The sequence below is a fragment of the Tigriopus californicus genome, chromosome 5 (genome assembly GCF_007210705.1).
Source record: "Tigriopus californicus strain San Diego chromosome 5, Tcal_SD_v2.1, whole genome shotgun sequence".
In the NCBI taxonomy this organism is placed as follows: domain Eukaryota; kingdom Metazoa; phylum Arthropoda; class Copepoda; order Harpacticoida; family Harpacticidae; genus Tigriopus; species Tigriopus californicus.
In genome coordinates this window covers 4,269,951-4,291,698 of record NC_081444.1, presented here as the reverse complement: position 1 = coordinate 4,291,698, position 21,748 = coordinate 4,269,951, and the positions used below count along the sequence as shown (strand labels likewise).

At 40.8% G+C, this 21,748-nt stretch overlaps 2 protein-coding genes across 3 annotated transcripts in view; one reads left to right on the top strand and one right to left on the bottom strand.

The window, feature by feature from the left end:
- LOC131880968 (uncharacterized) overlaps positions 1–8,410 on the top strand; it is a 12,412-nt gene extending 4,002 nt beyond the window's left edge. The window contains exon 4 of the mRNA XM_059227700.1: positions 8,041–8,410. Coding sequence (XP_059083683.1) covers positions 8,041–8,235 — 195 coding nt within the window. The 3' untranslated portion in view covers positions 8,236–8,410. The remainder of the gene's footprint in view (positions 1–8,040) is intronic.
- An 8,293-nt stretch (positions 8,411–16,703) lies between these two features.
- On the bottom strand, positions 16,704–21,542 carry LOC131880967 (uncharacterized). Of its 2 annotated transcripts, XR_009373313.1 has the most exons (5): positions 21,352–21,542; positions 21,025–21,285; positions 17,160–17,423; positions 17,019–17,085; positions 16,873–16,947 (listed from the first exon to the last, which is right to left on the bottom strand). XR_009373313.1 is itself a non-coding variant. In XM_059227699.1 (4 exons), exons 1-4 carry the CDS (start codon positions 21,454–21,456, stop codon positions 16,753–16,755), a joined length of 966 nt encoding a protein of 321 aa, XP_059083682.1. In that variant the 5' UTR covers positions 21,457–21,541; the 3' UTR covers positions 16,704–16,752. The 2 variants fall into 2 exon arrangements, 1 of the variants encoding a protein (XP_059083682.1); XM_059227699.1 differs by having other exon boundaries at positions 16,704–16,947; positions 17,019–17,423; positions 21,352–21,541.
- Positions 21,543–21,748: the final 206 nt, after the last annotated feature.

Genomic DNA, 21,748 nt, shown 5'->3' with positions numbered 1-21,748 from the left:
AACCTGCATCACTGACACTGGTACCAGCAAACAAACGAACCTGCCAGAGCTTGCCTAAACCTCCCCATATTTGGGGTGCTAGTGTCATAGGGTTGAGCCTCGCCCGGCCATCGAAGCTAGCCATCACATTGTCCATTTATGGTTCGGATAGGGAATATCTTAGTCCGTATCAGATTGGTTTTCCGTCTGCAGGTGTGGTTGGCGTCTAAAAGTCTTCTTGAGATTTCATTTTAAAACCCATTGTGTGGATTTAAATGCATACTGAAAGGCTTATTTTGGATTTAAATGCACATCTAAATGCTTATTTTGACCAGTTTCTTTCCATATTTAATGGCCTAAAACGGAGTTGTTATACGAATGTTTTGGCCGCCTCTAATCATGACACTGTCCCTGTTCCAACCGCAAATTATCTCGAAATCTAAAGCTTTGGTATCAAGTACACATCAATTGAGATGAGGCGCAAGAATTACTATGGGGGAGTTCTTAGTCAATAAATGGAATCCTTCTCTATAGATAGCCTTGAAAATCATTGCATTTAATTTTGAGACCCTCCTTAGTCGCTTTGTTCACTCTCACACTTGATCCTGGAAGTTTGCATTTACACACAGGGTGGGCGAGCAAAAAGGTCCGCTTCGACTTTAACGAAATTCGGATTGACGCAAATGTTCCACCAATTTGATGATTAAAAAGTGACAAAAATACAGTTTCTTCATTGTACTAATTAGGTCATTATTATTCACGGTGTCCATCACTGGCCGTAATGATGGCCTCAATACGGGCCCAGAATCTGGAAAAGCCTTCGTGATGGAATCATCTGGGCATTCATCTCAGGCTTGAATAATTGTAGCCTTAAGGGAGTTCATATTTGGATGAGTGGCATTTACCTCGTTGCCACTTGTGCCGCCCCAGCAGAAATAGTCAAGAGGATTGAGATCTGGTGATGAGGGGGGCCAGATGAGATGTTCTTTGCCCAGAATGCCACCATGTCCATTGATGTTGATGGAGGGGTCGTTGTTGATAGGTCTTCAAAGGTCTTGAGGAAGCTTTCGTCCCTCATCTTGTTGAATCCACCACTACCTATACCTCTTTCTGTGGATTTCCCAGCATAGCATTTTTGGTATGCTGAAAACTTCTGGCTGTTCCAACATCAACTCCAACAGTTTTAGCAATGTCTTTTTGAAGAGCTTGGGCATGTAGTAAATCAGGAACTCGCTGCCTTTTCAATGTCTGTTCAGACAATTTTCACTTTAGAGGACAAAAACAAAAGGAAAAAATCAGCCTTTATTACCCAATCAGATGAAGCTCGATCTGTGATTCTTCATTAGTTGGGTTTATTGGGCGTAAACATGAAAGATCGGACATTTTTGCTTGCCCACTCTGTAATCATTATGTTTTCCTGTGCTATTATACTCCGTTACAAGTATTGAACTTAGATTCAACATGTCCACCCCTTAGAAGAGCAAGAAAACGTAATTGAGCTACATATCTAAATATCTCATGTAAAATGAAGATCTTTGGGCTAAAACATTGACACAAATAGCTCAGTTTCTTTTCACGGGATTTTCTGTTGGAAGTAGAATCTGCACTTAATAAAAAGGTTGAGTAGATGTTCTGCATTGTACTAGAATTCAAAAAAAATGTTATTGGTCACCCTAATGAACAAATATGTAAGGAAACGACCCTCAAGAAGAGAGTTCCCGAACGGAGGTAAACGTTATTCTCCACCGATTAGTTGGTGATGCTACTTTTTTAAACTTAAGCTAACCTTATCAAACCTAATCTAACCTAACACGATATTAATAGGCTTTAAGGTCTCTCTCCAAACCTTTCTAACGGTTTGTCACAAATTTAAAAATGAGCACCGCCAACTAATCAGTGGAGAATAATGTTTATCCCGAAGGGACACAATATGGCGCAGTGGCTCGAAAACGAACTGCAGCCCTGATATAAGTAATACTTTTGAACATTGTTACAAATTAAGTTGGAAGAACAGGCAGATGGTTATTGAAAATGGAGCAGAGGAGAGTAAATACCGAAAGAAAAGCTGGAAGAGTCAATGACAAGAGGAACAACAATACATACTCAATGCGCAACGAGAGACTGAACATAGAAAACAAACCGGTTTGAAGAGTCAAGGAATTTGAGGTGGAGATTTTTGACCCATTGCTATTTGACGCTAATTGGAAACAAGCTAGATTGCGTTCAACCCCAGCACATTTCCTCATGAGTAGAGATCGAATTTGACAGTGATTTCTACGTTGAGTAGAAATCAAAGAAGGTTACTATGAGTAATTGGTTTACCTCAATGTGGATGGCCTGAACTATCCAAAGAACCAGTTACGAAAAAACCCTTTTGAATTGCTGCTCTAGTACGTGCAAATCAATTTCAAGTCCGATATCTACTCATGAGCTATGTTTGGCGTTTGGCGTTGGCTCAATCCTCCCATAGAATTAGCCATGAAATTGGGACGAAAAATCAATGAACATTTGCAGTTTTTGAGGGGTTTGAATTGATTTACAAGTTATAACAGTTTAAGAACATGTACCAATTGTTACAAAGCTCGGTTTTGACAGTTTAGTTAATGACACCAGCCTTGTGTTTTGGATACTTTATGTTGTAAACGTCATTATTATGTCATAAAAGGGGATTTTTTTTGTTTACATTCCATATTTGATGTTTTTAAGCATATTTCATGCAAATCTAGGGTTTTGAGTTTAGGCTGCCTTTAACCTTATTTTTTTCAGACTTTCAGATATAGATTTTGAATCATAAATGGAAATGAAAGTGCTTAATTTGGGAATAAAAGCATATTTTGGTTAAATAGCATATCTCAGTACAAATTTTGATGAGTGTTTATGCAAATTCAATGGCATAACATAGATTTTTAAATGCTTATCTTGGTTGCCTCAGTTATCATAATATAATCTTGACGCAACTTTCCTGGTATTCATTGCCTCTTTCAAATAAAAAAGGATTCATGCTAGACAACAATGCTCTATGCAGTCAACCAGATTCATGGCCTCGTGCCTGCTCTGCCTCGACCTAGGGAGGCTAGAGTACGTAGAGCAAGTGCCGTCGGAGTAGCCAAGGACAGAAGGAGCGGGCGGCTCCTACTCCTCCACTTCTAGCACCTCTTACTCTTGCCTTCCTAAGTCGACACAATGCACTCGGACATAAAATTGGTCGATTGCATGGTTCAGATTTGCCCTCAATCATGAACCACTGGAGCCTATTCCAGTTGTTCATGCCTCAATCCACTTCTCTAGTTTTCCACACCCATGGAGTAGGTAACCCTAGTAAAAGATATAGCTATACCTTCACTGCCTTCAGTAAGTTTGTTTAAAATATTTCGGATGCCATAATGGCTTCTACATCACCAAATGTATCCTCCGTCAAACGAATTTACGCTTAACTCAAAGAACCCTATTATCTTCAATGGGAGGAACTGGATACCAAGGCAACGCCAGTTGAAGAAGGCCTCGCAATTTCGTGGAACAGCATCATACGGTCCAGAGATGAAGAACGGTCTGCTCAGCTACACCTAGCTCAAATGGATGCAATGGATCCACAGCGGATCAAACTCCAAAATGTACCTCCCGAGGCAGATTGTGGGCCACGCCCACCCCTACCTCGTAAGCAAGACACAACTCTCAAACTAGATCTACTCCAAAACGACGCTTCGATTGCTGAATTCAACAACTGGCACATGAGATGGAACGATTACTTCAAGACTAACGCAATGAATACACTCCCAGTTGAGCTACAACGTGCACATCTTCGCTCTTGTATATCTTCCAGGATACAGGACACCTTACGACGCTTAATTGAAGTAGATGAAAACGCCCCTCTCGACAATGCCTTGCATGCTCACGAATTATTTTACATCATCTCTCAATCTCGCCACACGACGTTTATATTTCTTTACCTGCAAGCAAAGAGATAATGCACGGTTTTGCGATTACCTAGTGCGTCTGTGATTATTGGGAGATGTTGCTGAACTTCAATGCATCCCTTATGAGGAGATCTTGGCTTCCCGCATTGTGGCCAATATCTCATGCAAAGAATTACTTTCAGATCTCATCCGCATGCAAACATCCACTAATTATGAAGAAATCAAGAGGGAATGCCTTGCCTGGGAATCCTCAGAACGTAATTTGACTGCCATGTCTCGACGCATCAAAACAACAGGAAAAAATGAGACAAGACAAATCCAATAACAGGACATCCAACAACCGGTGTTCCCATTGTGGATATGAAACGCACGTGTCAATGGACAAATCTCTGTGGGATTCTCAATCATTTTCAAAGTGTGTGCTCCAAACGCAAAGGAGAAAAATCCCATGCCCATGCAGCAATAACCAATCAGGGACCAATTGTCTCAAATGCCAATTGGGTAGATTGCCGTCACTTTAGCAAACAACTGAACAATTGCAGCACTCCAATGGCAGATATTCAATTTTTGATGATGGTGATGATAACCTTGTGGCGTATATTCAAGTTATACCCAACACTAGCTCAAATGAGACCATTGTCCAAATTGATATCCTCAAGCAAGCCGGCATTCCAATTAATCCAAATAAATCCATCCCCATGTTTGTGGCCAATGGATCCCAGGTGCAGTGTGATGGAGAGGCAATTAAAACTAGTATGGCATGATCGAGAGGTATTTTGCTCAGTCTTTGCCTCACTCAATGTGCCCTACACTTTAATTTCTTGGTCTCTCTTGGTCGATTTCGATATCATACCTGCTACGTTTCTACTATCTGCGCGAATTATTGACAAATTTGGCCTATTCACCTCCGATTTTGGCTCACTTTAACGTTGAATGTAAAACTCAAATTCTGACCGATGCATCACGGCTCAATGGGCTCGGTTTTGCCTTACTTCAGAACCAAGGAACAGATGAAGATCCCTAATGGAAACTCATTCAATGTGGCAGTAGATTTCTTGCTTCGGCAGAAACCAGATACTCTGTGGGTGAATTGGAGGCTCTGGCCATGCAATATGCCATTTCATTATGCCGTGCTTACCTCAGAGGATTGCCACATTTTAGTGTCATTGTTGATCACAAACTCCTTGAATCTATTGCTAATAACCCTAATTTGGCCTCAGTGGACAATCCACGAATGCAAAACATTCTGGAAAAAACTGTTGGTTATAACTACACTTTGCGTTGGGTCCCTGGGTCTACACATCGGATTGCGGATGCCGCGGATACCCTGATCCACGGGATGAAGTAGCGGATGTGGATGTTGTTCTTTGCCGGCAAGTGTGCTTTCAAGAAGATCCGGATTCCGTGCTCCATGATCTTTCCTTGGATTTCATTATCAAAGTAACCCATAAGGACACAGACTATCAAGCATCGGCATTTACATTGCGAAACACAAGTCAACATCAACTGAATTGTCTGCCACAAACACATTCGGCCCGCACCTACATCAAAGACTGGAACGATTTGTCTCTGTCAGCCGAGGGTCTTGTGCTTAAAAACTCAAACGGAATTTTTGTTCCACCAGGGGCTCGTCAAATCGTTTTACACCTGCTTCATGTTTCTCACCAAGGGGTAACTCGGACTCGAGCGCATGCACTCTATTTCTAGCACGGCATGGGAAACCAAATCCGGCAAATGGTAGAGGAATGCGACACTTGCCAGAAATATCGTCCATGCCAACGACAAGAAACCTTAATTTATGAACATGATGCTGAGTACCCATTTCAAACAATCTCGGTAGACTTATTTAAATACGGGGGGTGCACTTAATGGTTGCTGTTGATCGCTTCTCAGCCTGGCCTGTGGTAATACGTTTCACCAGGCTTCTGAATGCGGGACAAACCATCCGGGAATTGAAAGCTATCTTTGTCACCTGCGGTGTTCCAGTCAAACTCCAATCCAATGGAGGACTTCAGTTTGCATCCGCCGAGTTCCAAGATTTCTGCCTTACGTTTGTCATTGTGTCATCTATCTCTTCAGCGCATTATGCTCAATCTAATGGCCACGCTGAAGCGGCAGTAAAGGCCATGAAACTTCTTGTCAAAAAATGCTGGATCAATGGCCATTTCAATATGGACCATTTCCACCTTGCATTGGCAAATGGAAAAACACTCCCCGAACCCCAGACGGCAAAGCACCTTCACAATGGCTCTTTGGTCGAGTTCAGCGAAGTTTGATGCCAGTTCTGGCATCTACTTATGAGGCAATCCCCGAATCTGCGAGGGAAAACGCCAAAAAGCAAAGACGTCTCCATCAAACGCAAGCGGAGAAACGTTACAATTGTCATGCGAAAGACAATACCCATGGGCACACTCATGAGAATTCAACACCACTCCTCAGGTCCGTGGGATCTGATTGGCGAGGTAATTTCAGTTTGAAGCAATCAAACCATTTGTCAAAATTTCCAAAACGTACCCAACTCATTCTAACCATCAAGATTCCGGTATTAACCTCGACTCTGCGCGCCCTCACCGAACTATCCGACGACCCAAACGATCCTGTTGAAAAAGTCAGCTAATGGAGCAGTGCTGCCTGGTCGCGACAGGCTAAAAACGCCAATTCAAGACATACACCGTCAAGTATATTTTTAAAAACGCCAGATATTCTTTTAGTATTCTAGGGCACATCAATGTACAATCGGATGCTTTTCTGCATGAGTTGAATTTATTGGCCTTCCGTTAACTATTTGTGTCATACACAGAACTTGTTTTCACCACTGACTATTATAACCAGATATTTTAGGATTGTGAAGTATAAATTAGCAAAGTTGCAGATGTTTTACCCTAGTCTGTGGATTTCACAATTCAACTACTTTGAAACATTGCATCTCATAAAGCAAAACTATCCTTCATAGTTTTTGGGAAATGTAGGGGTGTACTGTTTGAACATTTTTCACACATAAAAATGTGAGTGACGTGGCATCTGCCCAAAATTATAGTCTACCTTAAAACATGACAGAAAAAGTTTTTCAACTCTGTAATCTTTCCTAGTGGCCGTGCATGTTTGTCAATGGCTTGGGTTTTCGAAAGAGGGGGAGTAGAATGGGGACATTTTTGTAATGCTGAAACAAGTGAAAATTTTGTTTATTTGAACATACCGAATTTTCAGTGAAAAAAATGCATTGCCGTTTTGTCCAAAATTGTGCCAGGTCTAATGTATTGATTGAGAAAGCAGCCGTGAGAACAGTGATTGCCTCTGAAGTTGAAAACACTTACTTGAAACCTTGAAAACCTCAATTGAAACCATAATGCATGTACTCAATCTGTACTAAACACATAGCTATGTTATTTCTCGAAAAATGAATTGATCATTCTACAACTAGTATGAAACTGAAAGTGCGATGAGATAAAATTGCCGATGCACAACTTGCATTCTTGCGAAACATCCTAAAAGCTGAGGAAAAATATGCCAGTTTCCTTGAACTTTGGGTTAAAAACGCCTAATGTCAATCAAAAACAAACAACCCTTCTAAATCAGCCTATCCGTCAATGTCGAAAATCCCCCACCGCACCTGCCGCACAAAGTTCAAAAAACGCCAGAAAACGGCCAGATTTATTTTCCCCGTCAAAAGAAAAATCTCCCCACCAGGTAGAATCGAAAAACGCTAGAAGTAGCGAAATCTGGCGGGCTAAAACGCCATCTGGTAGCACTGTATGGAGGGGGCGCAAGTTCTGCATTTAACAAGAGTTCTGAAAAATGTTATTGGTTACCCTACTGAATAAATATGTAAAGAAACGACCCTCAAGAAGGGAGTTCCCGCAGGGACACAACAGTAGAGTTCTAGATATATTGTTCCGTCATCTTAATAGCTGTGTAATGTGCTCTCTGCTCCTGGTTGGTGTACATTGAACTCCTATAAATGGCCGATTTTTGCCAATAAAGTTACAGTAGATGAACCGTCGCTTCGCCTTAACTTGAATTACAACATTTTGTAACCGCTACAGGGAATGTAATCCCCAGTACTATTAAAATGAAAGGTTATAATTCGTCTATTTATTACCTATTTATTAATTACTTTGTATCTAAAGATAACTTTTCTCCATTTTAGGCACTATCCGTGGAATTTACTCACATTGGAGAGTCTCACACCACTGGCACCAAGTCTGAATTGCAGTCCTTTATGGAGTCTAAAGGCTATAGAATAATTTCCAAAGTAATCAATGCTGGCCGACTGGCCAACGATTTCATATTTGTCAAAAGAGGTGTCTTTGACGGGGTTTCAGTGCCAGATGTAATTTCTTAGACACCTTTAGCATAAGTAGATAGCACTTTTTATTGTCCAATTTGATTATTGTCCCCATACATGCCTACTACTACTTGTTTGACGTGCAATAAAAAACTAGCACGATTCAGAGCCGAACTGAGTTCATCTTGGCTTATTTCACAAAAGAAATAAAGTGCTTTATTGTCATGGCTGATTATTGTTTACCCTTTCAAGTCGTGTAGTTCTGGTCGTTGAATGGAAATAAATAGCCAAGCCTTTATGATAATTCCTAAGTATTTTACTTTCAAAAGTAGTGATGCAGTTTTTCAAACGCAATTAAAAAAAGAAGACCAAGCACGAGTTTTTCTGTGAGTTGCGACAAACCCTCGCACGGAAGAGTATGTTTTTGTATATCTTAGGAAAGATTTATTTAACTTAGTAAAACAAGATGAGTTCATTTGTTTGACTTGAGCCCAGCAAAAGACTGGAGTAGTCCTGGGGCGTGTCCAGAATCGAGTCCGAGTGCACTCGCGTCTTTAACTCGATTTTGGAGAAATGGGCTGGACTCGAGTCCTTTAGAAAGGACTTAGAATTTCTCAAGACGAGTCTTTTCACTAAAACTGACTGTAGTAAAGGCCTCGAGTTCTCTGCCGGACTCGAGTCCGGCAAAAAGTAAAAAAATTAAAGGACTCGTACGAGTCCGACTTTTGCTGGACTCGCCCAAGGATTAGTAGTCTTTTCCTTTCCAGAATGTTTTTCAGCATGTTGAACAACGCCCTCTGCCTCGTCTAGGACATGACAAGCAACCAGGAAGAGTGCATATTATAGTAATGTACATTTGCATCTTCATCTTTATTTGAGTCACGTAAAACCAAATATAGGACTTTTGAAATGTAAATGATTGATGCATTCTTGATCTCACTTTTGATCGGAATTGCAATATTCAAATTTGCTTTTACAAAGCTGCCTCCAATGTTGTTTTTATGGTGCAACAGTCTCCTGTATTTAAATATAAAAGACAAATAGACATGCGAAGTAAAAAATAATAGACAAAACAATATCATATTGGGTTTTAAATCTCAAAATGACGATCACAATTTCTTTCCTAATTCCGATGTTTTTTTTCAAAATTCTTCTCTGGTTTTTATACCCATACAAGGGAATATGTTCTCCATAAGTCATAATTAGGGATGGGAAAATGGTGTGTGACTTTGGTCAGAATAATTTTATTAGGTTATGAAAATGGTGGCCATCTGTTTCCCCCAACGGCAAACTCCCACTGTAGTTTTCCGCCAGTCAATCTCCCCCACAGTGAACTCCCCCAACATGAAACTCCCCAAGGAATGAACTCCTCCACAGTAACCCCCCCATAGTGAACCCTGTTATCATGGGTTCATTGCTTTGTTTTCACTGGGTTTTGATTAATTAAAGGATAGGCTTTTCATTATGAATTGGATTAGATTTCAAATTTAGGTAACCCAGTTTGTATATTTTACTAGTAAGACAGTAGTAAGCACTCTTAGTGTCTCCATGAAAAAAATATTTGGCCATAACGCATACCTGACTCCCAAAAACAAATTCCCTACGTGCAAGGAATGTGAACTTCACCGAATGATTATTAGTTCCGTGTTTGTAGTACTGATACTAACCAAATAAACCAAGGAAGTTTTTATACAACCAAAATTACATTTTTAAATACAATCACTGTGGCGGAGATCACTGTGGGGGAGTTCACTGTGGGAGAGATCACTGTGGGAGATCACTGTGGTGAGTTCACTGTGGGGGAGTTCATTGTGGGGGGAGTTCACTGTAGGGGAGTTCACTGTGGGGGATTTCACTGTAGGGGAGTTCACTGTGGAGGAGTTCACTCCTTGGGGAGTTTCATGTTGGGGGATTTCACTGTGGGGAGTCACTGTGGGGGAGTTCACTCCTGGGGAGTTTGCTGTTGGGGAAGTTCACTGTGGGGGAGATTGACTGGCGGGGAACTACAGTGGGAGTTTGCCGTTGGGGGGAAACAGATGGAAACCTATGAAAATTAGCCAAAATAAGTCCCGAAATATTGAAATGAGTTATTAAAAAAGGAAAAAAAGTTTTTCATTGTTTCGGTTTTCATGTATTGTGGTTGTCTTATAAGGCAAAAATATCTTGATTCTTGTTTGAAACCACCTTCTTGCTCTTTATGCTCTAAAATAAAGTCTTGCATTTACGAGTGTGGTACCAAACAAATTGGGACAACCGTTAAGAAAATCTTGCGTTTGAAATTACCACTACAAAACTGGATTTATGTGAAAGAGCAATCTCTTACGGTTCTGATGATATGGTGCTTGCTTTGGTATATTGATCGCTCTGAAAAAATTTGTATGCAAAGCAAAGTAGTCTGAGCCACCCTTTCAGGATTTGTGCAAATTGACATTACCACAATTCAAAGCCTCACATCTCCCAGGAAACCAGGGGTTTCTAGGCAAAAGGAAGATCAAGGTGATAAAGAACTTTTTTTAATCTTCAAAGACCAAAGGAATGGTGATTGGGAAAATATTCGGGGACTTGTTGTTAGCTTTGTTTGATCACATCTAGTTATTTTTGTCAAAGAAGCATTTAATTTGGTTTAAACTTTACCATTCCCAAGTTTCGTTTGGTAATGAATTCCACATTGGTATGGATCTAACCCAAAAAAATCTTTCCATAGGTCCAACTTCCCTTTGGGAACGGGCAAGTTTTTCATGGTTTGCTCTCTTGTTGTTGGGTTGTGCTTTACGAATTTGTAGTAGTCGCCAGGCTTCAAATGGTCCATATTCTTCATGATTTTGAAAACTCGGATTGGGTCTCCTCTTTTTCTTCGCACTTGTAGAGTTGTCAGTCCCATCTCTTTCAGCCGAGCCTCATAAGAGCCCGACAAGCCTCCTATCATTTTGATTGAATTACAAGAGGGCCTCATAAAGTTTCCATAAAGATCGACTAAAACCTGCCTTGATCTCGCAGAGGAATACTTTTTTGTATGACCAAGGGCACTGTTAGCTTTCTTTGCTATATTACCTATGTCCTTTGATGATTTTAAATCGTCTGATATTACTATGCCCAAGTATTTATGAGTGCGCACATTTTCTACGGGAACGGAATTGATTGTGTACGTTTGCCAAGGATTTCTTACTCCGAGATGCATTGGTTGCACTTGAAAGTTGGTCAACATCTGCTTACAATGCATTGATATCAGCGACATTGCCAATGATTTGTCTTCCTATTTTTGTGTCATCCGCAAACATGCTCACGAAAGTGGCGTTTTAGGACTCGATTTGGAAGGTCGGAAACATATACCAGAACAAGCAACGGCCTGATCACACTCCCCTGCACGACTCCACTTCCTACCTCCTTCCAGTCAGATGCTTATCCAGATGCTTGTTGGATTTTGCATTTCCTATGAACTCTTGTCCCCTCTTGGCTAATTGGTTGTTTTGCTCTCCATCGAACACGAATAAATTGACACTTGAGTTCGAGACTTCAACCTGTCCAAAAGTTGTTCGTGTCTGCCACATTGTAATCCAACATGGCGCAACCGGTGTGAACCACCTTTTAGCGGAAGAACCCACTCCCACCATTCCTTCCCTTGGTTCGGTAATCCATCGGTGCCCTCCATTCAATGGCAGAGGTGTTTCATTTTGGGGCTAGATCCGAAACAGTACCATGGCTACCACAAAAGCTTCAATCAGAACGCACAAAGGTCATTTCACGAGGGAGGAACGGTTTATCGCGGATGTTGTGGCGGGCAACAATGTGGACAAGTTGTTTGTGTACAACCTGGTCAACAATTTACAACAACGTGTGGCTGCATTTGCTGAGCTTGCTGACCAAGTGGTGCAAGATGAGCCAACGTATGCTGAAGAACAAGAGTCAGTTCTTGAAGGTCTGATGAGAAGGCTTGGAGTGGTTGGACAAATGTCGTCATCCTTGAAGGAGAATTCATCCGATAAGAATCAAAGCCCACCTTCGTCCAAGCATATATGACAGTTACGAGCGGCCAGTGATCTCAAGCCCTTGGCACTAACATCAGAATCTACCCCAACTGAGATGCGGGTTTGGACTAGCCAATTCAGAGCTTATTACTCTGCGTCCAACATGAATCTTCTTGGACTTGAGGAGCAGAGGGCGTATTTTTTGGCAAGAATTGAAGGAGAGCTTCTCACAACAATAGCTGGACGCATCAGAAGTCATTCACACCATTAATGAATGCTTCAGTTTGTTAGAGGATCGTTTTCTGGAATTATACCCCATCTTTGGACGTCGTCTAACATGGAAACAGTGCAAGAAGAAGCAGACGCAAAAACTCATAGACTATTATCATCAACTATGAATTATTGGAGATGAGGCCGAAATCGGAAAAATGACTGGAAACAAGAATCGCATGTTTAAATTAATTTTTGCATGCCGTCATGACACCTACTTGTTCTTGAAGCTTTTGGAACTCAGGGATCCAACGCTGGAAACGGTTCTAAGCACGGCTACTGCCTTTGAGTCGGCTCGAGGAATTCGGGAACAGGCCGTACCATTGACAACATCTGTGGCGGCAGTCATTGATCAAGATGCGTGTGATTGTTGTGGACGTGCACGTGTGAGCTGTCCACCCCGTGACATTGTTTGCCATGAATGCGGCAAGGCTGGGCCTCTGGGGCGTGTTTGTCGTAAACGCATTAAATCAAGGGAATGATCATTGTCCCGTGAAAAGCCGAAATTCCAGGAGTCATCCTATGTCCACGGTAGATGTCGCAATGGATCACGTGAGAGCCAACGGGGCAGAGATAAGGTTTGTAGCGCCCCAACACCAAGTAATCCCGACCGAGGAGACAAAAGTCCATCCTCCGCCTATATTCCAGCTGTGGTTGACAAAACGTGTTTCTAATCAACACCAACAATATGTCTCTCCTGCACGTTTGAAAAGGGTAAAATTCAGTACATCACTGCTATTCCAGACACAGGAGCTACTCGCACCTTGATACCAGAATCAAAACTACCACCCCACATCATGCCCCAACCATCTTCCACAAATCTTGTTGGTGCAAATGGACCATCTATAACCAACGCTGGATCTATCTTGGTTGCAGTGTCAGTTCCAGGTGGTCCGACGGCTTCCATATCTGCTATTGTGTCACCAGATTTGGTTGGTTCAATGTTAATTAGTTGGCATAATCTCTTGGCCTTGAATATCATTCCGAAGAATTTTCCCCATCCCATCCCTGGTGGTGACATCGTCCAAGGTGTTGTGAGCAAAGAAATCGACGTAGCCGACATTGTGGAGAAGATCAAAACTGACTATACAGATGTGTTAGTGGACTCTCTTGGCAAGGCATCAGGTACAATTTGGGGACCAAAAATGAACATTAAGTTGGACAAGTCAGCAAACATGAGACCGTGCAAGGTAGCTACAGCACGTCAAGTTCCAATTCATTTAAAACCCATGTCTGATGAGCTAATCAAGGAACTTCTTTCAGCGGGAGCAATTGTGCAATGTACAGAACCCATTGAATGGACCTCACCCAATCACTTTGTCGAGAAGCCTGGAGGCAAAAAGGCAAGATTGGTGACTGACTACCAACAATCAAATAAAGCAGTGAAAAGACCTATTCATCCTTTCTCGTCAGCGCATGATCTTGTGAAGCAAGTGAGATCACAAATCATTGATCTTCTACATACATCGCACTCTGGAGTAACCAAAACGTACATATTGGCACGTCAGCTAAACTTGTGGCCAAATATGGCAAATGAAATTTGTGTCCGGATTTCTGGTTTCCGTACTTGCCTGGAGGCCTTACCATCTCAAGGCTGGGAGACAGTGCGGTCTGGTGAAGCCTCGTTTGCAATGGAACAAATTTCTGTGGACCTGTTTGAAATTGACGGGCACCATTTTTTATTGGCCGTTGATTGTTCCAGTGTGTTCCCTTTTGTGGCACATCTACGGTCATTGTCCACCAAAACCATCTGTCGCACAATTTTGGGATGGTTTTGGGAACATGGATTCCCAAAATGGCTTAGAAGTGACAATGGTCCGCAATTCCGTCAAAAATTCAAGGAATTTTGTACCACTTATCTCATTTGCCATGAAACATCGTTGCCGTGCCACGCCCATAGCAATGGTCTGGCTGAAGCGGCCGTGAAATCCATGAAGGGACTGCTCATAAAGGTCGGTTTGAATGATGACCGTTTTCGTGAAGCCCTCTTACTCGGGCGTTGTACACCGCAAGCTGACGGATTCAGCCCTGCCTAAGGATTCTTTGGTCACTATCTTTGAAGTCGCCTTTCGGATGCCGGTGAGCCTTCGCCCCGTATCTCAGGATTTTATCCAAGCTCGGCGAGCAATCCGGGCGTCAAGTGCTGTGGCGGCAACATTATGATTCCCCTTTCACCCAGCGATCACGTCCTCCAGCTGTCACCCATTGACATGAATTGGTCACTTGGGGGACGGATCATTGAGCGCCTGCTGCCCCACGGCCGTTCCTACCTCTTTCAGACGCCGGTTAGGATGTTCCGAAGAAATTGTTGTTACCTTTGGCTTGCCCCATCATTGTCATTACAGGAACGTGAGCCTGGTCAGGGACTCTAAAGAGAGGAAACGACACGGCTTTCCACTGACCGCCAAGTTAGGCCATTGCGTTGAATCAAGACAGTAACTCTAGTCTCAATAAAAAAAGATTCTCCTACATAGTACGTTTAAGTGTTTTTAATTAAATCATGATCTCCTTGATATACAACTCCGTCCATAAACTAAATATTTCTGAATTAATTTTGAAAGTCAGAAGAATAAATGAAATACTCATAAACATCAAATTAATCAAAAATAATCAAATTGTCTTTCTAATCAGTGAAATATTGCGTCAAATTGGCTCAAAAACACGCATAGATAGAAAATCAACAAGAATAACATTATTAATTGATGTCTAACTTACACTGACAAAATATAAAAGAAATATAAGGAATAAGAAATTAAAGTGCATGTAAATAAATGTTAACATATTAGAATATCTGGGATGGACAATTAATAATTTTCTTAATCCACACATTTGAAAGAAAACATCAAGCATTGGTGAAAAATGAATGAATTATCTTTTTGCAGAGTTTAAATTTCTACTTATTAGGAAGTTTGAATAAAAGGCAAGCATTATTTAAGGGGCACAGAGTAATACCAAAGTACTTTGGACTCCAGTAAATTGTTTTTCTTGCAAAAGCACCCAAAATACCAAATTAGTCCAATAAAACAGATGCCAAATCTCTTAAAATCATTATTTCATAATTGTGAAGCATCCATATGAGTTTAAAGAACAACAGTTACAGTATGTCTACTTTTGGTTTGAGGGCCATTCCTAGAGTGAGAGCCATAGTTTCATAAAAAACGCAAAAAATTACTTGAAATTTGGTAAAAATGTTTCTGAAACAATTTTCTACAAATAATATTATTAGCAAAAGAGTATTGACTGCTTGTGTTTAGAGCAAATTCTTGCTTTATCAAGAAAATCTTAAAAGCACTTTTCAGTTATTGCACTTTAAGACATGTTTAAAGTCATTTTAAGTATATTTATATGCCTGGTTTCAAGCACATACCATCAATGGTTACGAAAACGATATTAGTCACATACTTTGTGCAATATTTATGCCAATAATTGACATTTAAAAATTTCAGCAGCAGAAGTTTAGGCCTTACTTGGCGTGAAAGGTTTGGTGATCACAAAAAGTGGCGTTTCCTTGCTTTAGTGTCCTTGGTTAAGTTTAGTATTGTCGCATTTCAAAATTTACATTCACGAAACCACGTGGGGGTACCTCATTGTCATTGGAACCCCAATGGTGTCATTGAGAAATAGGGCTAATATGATGATTTAGGCCTTACCTTGGAATAGTTTTCATCCTCCATCCTTTCAAAGAGGCTACTGCTGATCATTTCCAGACATTTTATTCACTCATGTCTATTCCAGACTAGAAACCAGACCAGTTTATGCAATGAAAAAGAATTTTGCATTTATTACTCATATTAAACATTCATTATCATAAACAAAAATGTGAGGTTGCCCATCAGCTATCTGAAACTTGAAGAGCCTACTTATGAGAACGGGCCTGTCATTGCCTCTTCTTCTTCTCTATTTTTTATGCTCAGTAACCCATTCATGTGTCAGCTTTGTTATCATATTAAAGATAAGCACTGAGTGCTTTTTTGTAAATCAACATGAAGTTTTTTGCGAATCTTCAACAAGTTATTCTGATTTACATTAAACTCAAGTCAACGTTGAGGGGTGCTTCAACCATTGTTTGGGCACAACTTTTTGCTCCCGTTAGCTACGCGTTTTGTCCAGCAAATTGGGCAGTATATAGGATCTGTGTAATTCTCGGAGAGTACCTAGAAAAACCCAGGGTTACCCAATGACCAACTCCCGAAAACATCAAACTTGGGTAGTGAATGAACATCAGCTTTAGTTTGAGCTACAAGAAACTAAAGTGCCAATGTAAAAAAACTTGAAATCAAACAGGCTACATCGGGCCCAAAATCTTGGCTAAATTGGAAATTTCTCCAAGAAAGTTTATTCACGTTACAATATCAGGCAAAAATATGTCTTCATTGAACCCGTTCTTGACAAAAATGATGTCATTTGCCAACAAAAATCTGTTCGTGACTTTGGACATTCTACGATAGCCTTTGGACGTCATGAAGGACTCCATCTCAGATCTAGATCCACTTGTGTGGGTCTCACCAATGTGTGTGACTTCCACTGAAAGAGCCTGGAAAACGAGATAGAAGTTGGAATGGCACTGACTCTCATCCCAAAAAAACTAGAATGCCAGGGACTCACGAGAATTGACACTTTGTCCCAGGGAATGGTCTTCAGAATTTCCAATTCATTTCCTTCCACGTCAAGGCTGAAATAATCGACATAGTTGACCTTCAACGCCATGAGAATCGCATAAAGTGGTAGACACATGACGTCCATTACTTGAGCCCCTTGGACACCAGATTCTTGATCCACAATGTGGCCAAGATTGGAGAAGGATCCAAAGCTAACGGTCATGGTTGTATTTTGAGTTGAGAGGCAATGTGGCACCACAAAAGCCTTTCTATTCTTGGATAATATTTTAGGCACGGATATTTGATCTCCTTCAATGAGTATCCCCGACCATTGAAGATCTTTCTCTAATCCAAGAGTGTTGGAACGAGTCTCTCCGTCCAAGGCACCACATTCTATAAAGAAACCACCGGTCTGAAAAGATAAGGACGTTCAATCTCAGACGATATATGTACAGATTACGCGTAAAGCTCTTGGGGCTGACTTGGAATTGGCTAGCTGGCAGGAAGCAGTGGATTTGGGTCTCTTGTCGCGTCATTTCAGCTGATGCCAAAGCAAGATTGGTGGCAAAGAATTGAATTTTGTCGTAGCTAAACCACCGAGGGAGACAGATATATTGTTGTTTAATCATATCCTTGGGACATTAATCCTCAAAGTGAGTGGTAAGTAAGAAAGAAATGACTATTAGAATTTACTTTTCAAATACTTTTTCCCCAATTAAAAGCTGATAGAATAAATCCCTACTTTAGGAGGGGCTACATTATTCATCAGACATGATTGGTGGAGGGAAAAAATGAATGCATCTAAGCGATGTTGATTAATTGGATTATTATTTTCAAGATCCCATAATCTTGGTGCTCTGAATCGGAAGCAGGAAAAATGGAAAATTGTGGCAGAGGGTTGCCAAAACAATGAAAGACAAATAGCTAAAACTTGCCCTATCAGCCGTATTTTTATGATGGTGTAGAGAAAGCGTGCTACGTCACGGATTGTCCAGCTTTGCACATGGCGTAATGTGCATGGCTTGAGTAATGCGTTACTTTTTGAATGACGGAGATCCATTACTTTTCTGAAAAAGTAACGGTAACCGTAACGGAACGGGTTTTCAGTCCTACCATTCACCTTACTTTCTTCTCGTTTAAACAAGGGAAAGAAAAATGCGTACAGGTTTCCTCCCCGATTTTTGAAAAAAATCGCCTAAAATCTACTGATTGGGTTACTGAGAGTAATATGGCCTTGAACGAAATGAACTTCCGCTCAATGACCTTCGGTTGAATACTCCACTTGTAGATAAGAAGGTAAAGATATTGAGCAGGTCTTATCTATGAAAGATCAAGGTGTAGTCCTTCAAAATAATGGAAAGTTCGATGAGCATATCCAGTTTAAGGTGGGTAAAGCTTTTCAAATGTGTGGTTGGATATATGGCACATTCAAGTCCAGAGACAACATCACGATGCTAACTTTGTACACGTCGATTGTCCAGCCACATCTTGAATATGCTTCACCCATTTGGGCTCCAATGAGTTCAGCAGGTTAGCAAAAGGTTGAACAAGTCCAAAGATGTTGCACTAGGAACATCACAGGAATAAGAGAGCTCCCGTATTGGGAAAGACTAAAAAAAATTGGGAGTGTATAGTGTTCAGAAAAAGTACGAAAGGTATCTGATACTGTACGTCTTCAAAAGCATCCATGAGCTTTGTCCCAACCCAGGGTTTAGGGTCAATTCTAGTGACCGTAGAGGCTTAATGTGCGTTTTGAGAGACCCTTCAAGTCCTCGAAAATCCAGGCTAGTTCGAAGAATTAAGTCCACATCTCTTCTTTTTCGGGCTCCTTCATTGTTTAATTTGATTCCCTCTAATATTCATAAGGATTATGTACACGTTGTTGATCCGGTAGCATCTACCAAGTCAGACTTGGACAAATTTTTCAGATAGCATTCCAGATCAACTCTACATTCAAGGACTAGCTCGGTCTGCTAACTCAAACTCGTTGGTGGACCAAATATCATTATTAAAAAAATGAAAGGTAATAAATTGACGTATTATAACCTTTCATTTTAATAGTACAGGGGATTACATTCCATGTAGCGGTTAGATAGGCCCGTGAAAAAACAAACGAAAAAACTGCTATGACTTATGTTCCAGAGATGGGACAAAATGAATAGTCACATGAGTCATTAGTTTCACTTCATAATTACCTAACGTTAAAAATCGCATGATTGGCTTTATGCAGTTTTAGGCCCTCTTATTTCTGCAAAAGTAATGGTAACAAATTACTTTTTTAAATGTAGCGGTGACGGTATCGCGTTACTTTTTTTATTAACGGTTCAAGCCCTGGTAATAGTTATATCATTACATCAAACATTACTAAATAAAGATTATTTGACGATCTACTGGTCGGTGGGTTAATATCAAATGGTTCGTGAAGTACACTCCATTAACAATCAACTCATCAAAAAGATATGGTTTTGAAGTTCTATGTATTAGAGTGACACTCCAGGGACCATTAAAAGTCGTTAGTGATCGCTATGTTTGACTGTTATATCTACACCCATGAATTACAACTATGGATCAACAAAGTTAGGTGCTATTAAAGATATTGATGGCGAAGAAATAATTTCGAATCATTCTTTTGCACTGAACTCTTATTTTAGCAAGATATCTCCAAATACTTGGAATTGATGCACTAAAAACGTATATATGTGTATGCAATCCTGCAAATCTGTGCATTCATTTTGGATGTCATGAGGCACTTTTCTCTGAAAAATGATTTCATCTTTGAAGTCAATGGGGCACCCCCACGTGGTTTCGTGAACACATTTTTTGAAATGCGACAGTACTGAATACTACCCAGTCGCATTTCAAGATGTGCGTTCACGAAACTATCTGATACTCGCAGTAGGTGCAACTGGGTACAAATCGCATCTCAAAATATGCACTCACGAAACCATGCGGGGGTGCCCCATTTGGGACTGAACCTTAGATGTGGGTCTCAATTTGAAGCCACGCTGGAAAAGAATATTTCGAGACTTCTGGCCCATAAATACATCCCACAGGATAGTCAGGAGCATTAGAAAAGTTTATGAAAAGTCCCGAAACCAAGCAATGGTTTTGCCAATTTGGTTGATAACGATCCATGAATGTCTGTTGGGGCCATTTCCCTGAAATTTAGAAACCCCGCATCAACAATATGGCTCATTGTTGCAGATGATTTTAGGTTCCATGGGAAAACGGTCAATTCCTAGTCCAAAGAATGACAGATAAGAGCCCTTCTAAAGAACTGCACGAAATTGATAAAAAAGCTTGAGGAGCCAGTTCAACAAAACATGATTTTGTGATTTGGCTCTTTTCCATCAAGATGAACTTGTCCCAAGATGAACAATAAATACCCCAGGTGATTGGTCAAAAGCACTCATGAGATCCTAAAGAGTGACGACAGTCAAGTTTCCTGCTCACGCATTGTGATCAGTTAGAAGGGAGACAAACTCCTTTATCAGGACGGCTTCAAATTTAGAATAAATATTTTAATCTTTCTCCTAATACATCTTGGCTCACAAGGAGTATAGCTTACTTTCCCAAAATTACTATTTTCACCGTTGACAAACCAGTCACAAGTTATCGAGCTTAAAATTGGCAGCAGATTTAGATGCCACACCCTGTACTTCGTAATTTTGATAGTGCAAGGCTACCGTGTGACTTATAAGATTTTTTGATTTTCATCTTATAATGCTTAACTTTGTGGTGTCCTTTGTCAAGAGCACTCCGTTGTCAAAAATAAACAAAGCATGTCTCATCCGTCAAATCCTTCTGTTGTTGGGACAAAATTCCGTCAAACCCTTTCGATTTCGAGGCTAATTCCGGCAATTCCACCGATTGTTTTTTCCCTCCACAGAGTTCCAAAACATCGGCCGAAAATCGCCGGGTCTTGAACGACTGAGGGCGATAAGCAAGCCCCATGAAACGGTAACTCTAGTGCTCACGAAACCTTCAACAAAATAAACTGCTCCTCTGAATACCTTGTTTTTGAATAATTTTCGAATGGACTGTCCTTGTCCCATAGACGGATCGCGTTGAGGATTATCCAAATAATATGGCAGAGCGTGGGAAGATGGATGGAACATGTGGTTTTGCTTGATCAGACGATGAAGGGTAGGATCTGTTTGTTCCATCTTCGCCACTACGGACGACCCTTTGGTTTGCACGGCTTTGTCAATCTCCCTTGAGGAAATCAATGGCACATTTGATTGCTTTAAAGCGTCCATGATTCGACGTTGGATCTGCAATTTAAACACTGTGGGATTGAACGTTTTCAAAGGGTATGAATAAAGAATGGCTCCAATCACCTTTTCATAATTCACGTCAGAGCTTTCATAAAGAATCCCCAACATGACTCCTAACGTCAATCCAAGAAAAAACAAAAGCACTTTTCCGTACATCCTAGGAGACATTCCTCAACAACAACACTTTTGGAATGCTTCACTACCACAATCATCTGCTCGTTGTATTTCATGTCTTTTCACGCTCCAGCGTGGTGCTTTAATAGTGCAGAGCCAACCATGAACATCAATGAGATTTCGGCAATTGTCACTGACAAGAAGAAATAATAAAAAAAAATAATCGTTCTCGAGAAACGCTACCAATCCTCATCTTATTTTGCAACCTCTTTTTCCTGGCAGTGCTTGGCCATCATATGCAATTATCTTCTACTCTTTCCTGAGCTTCATAGCTCCTTGATATCGT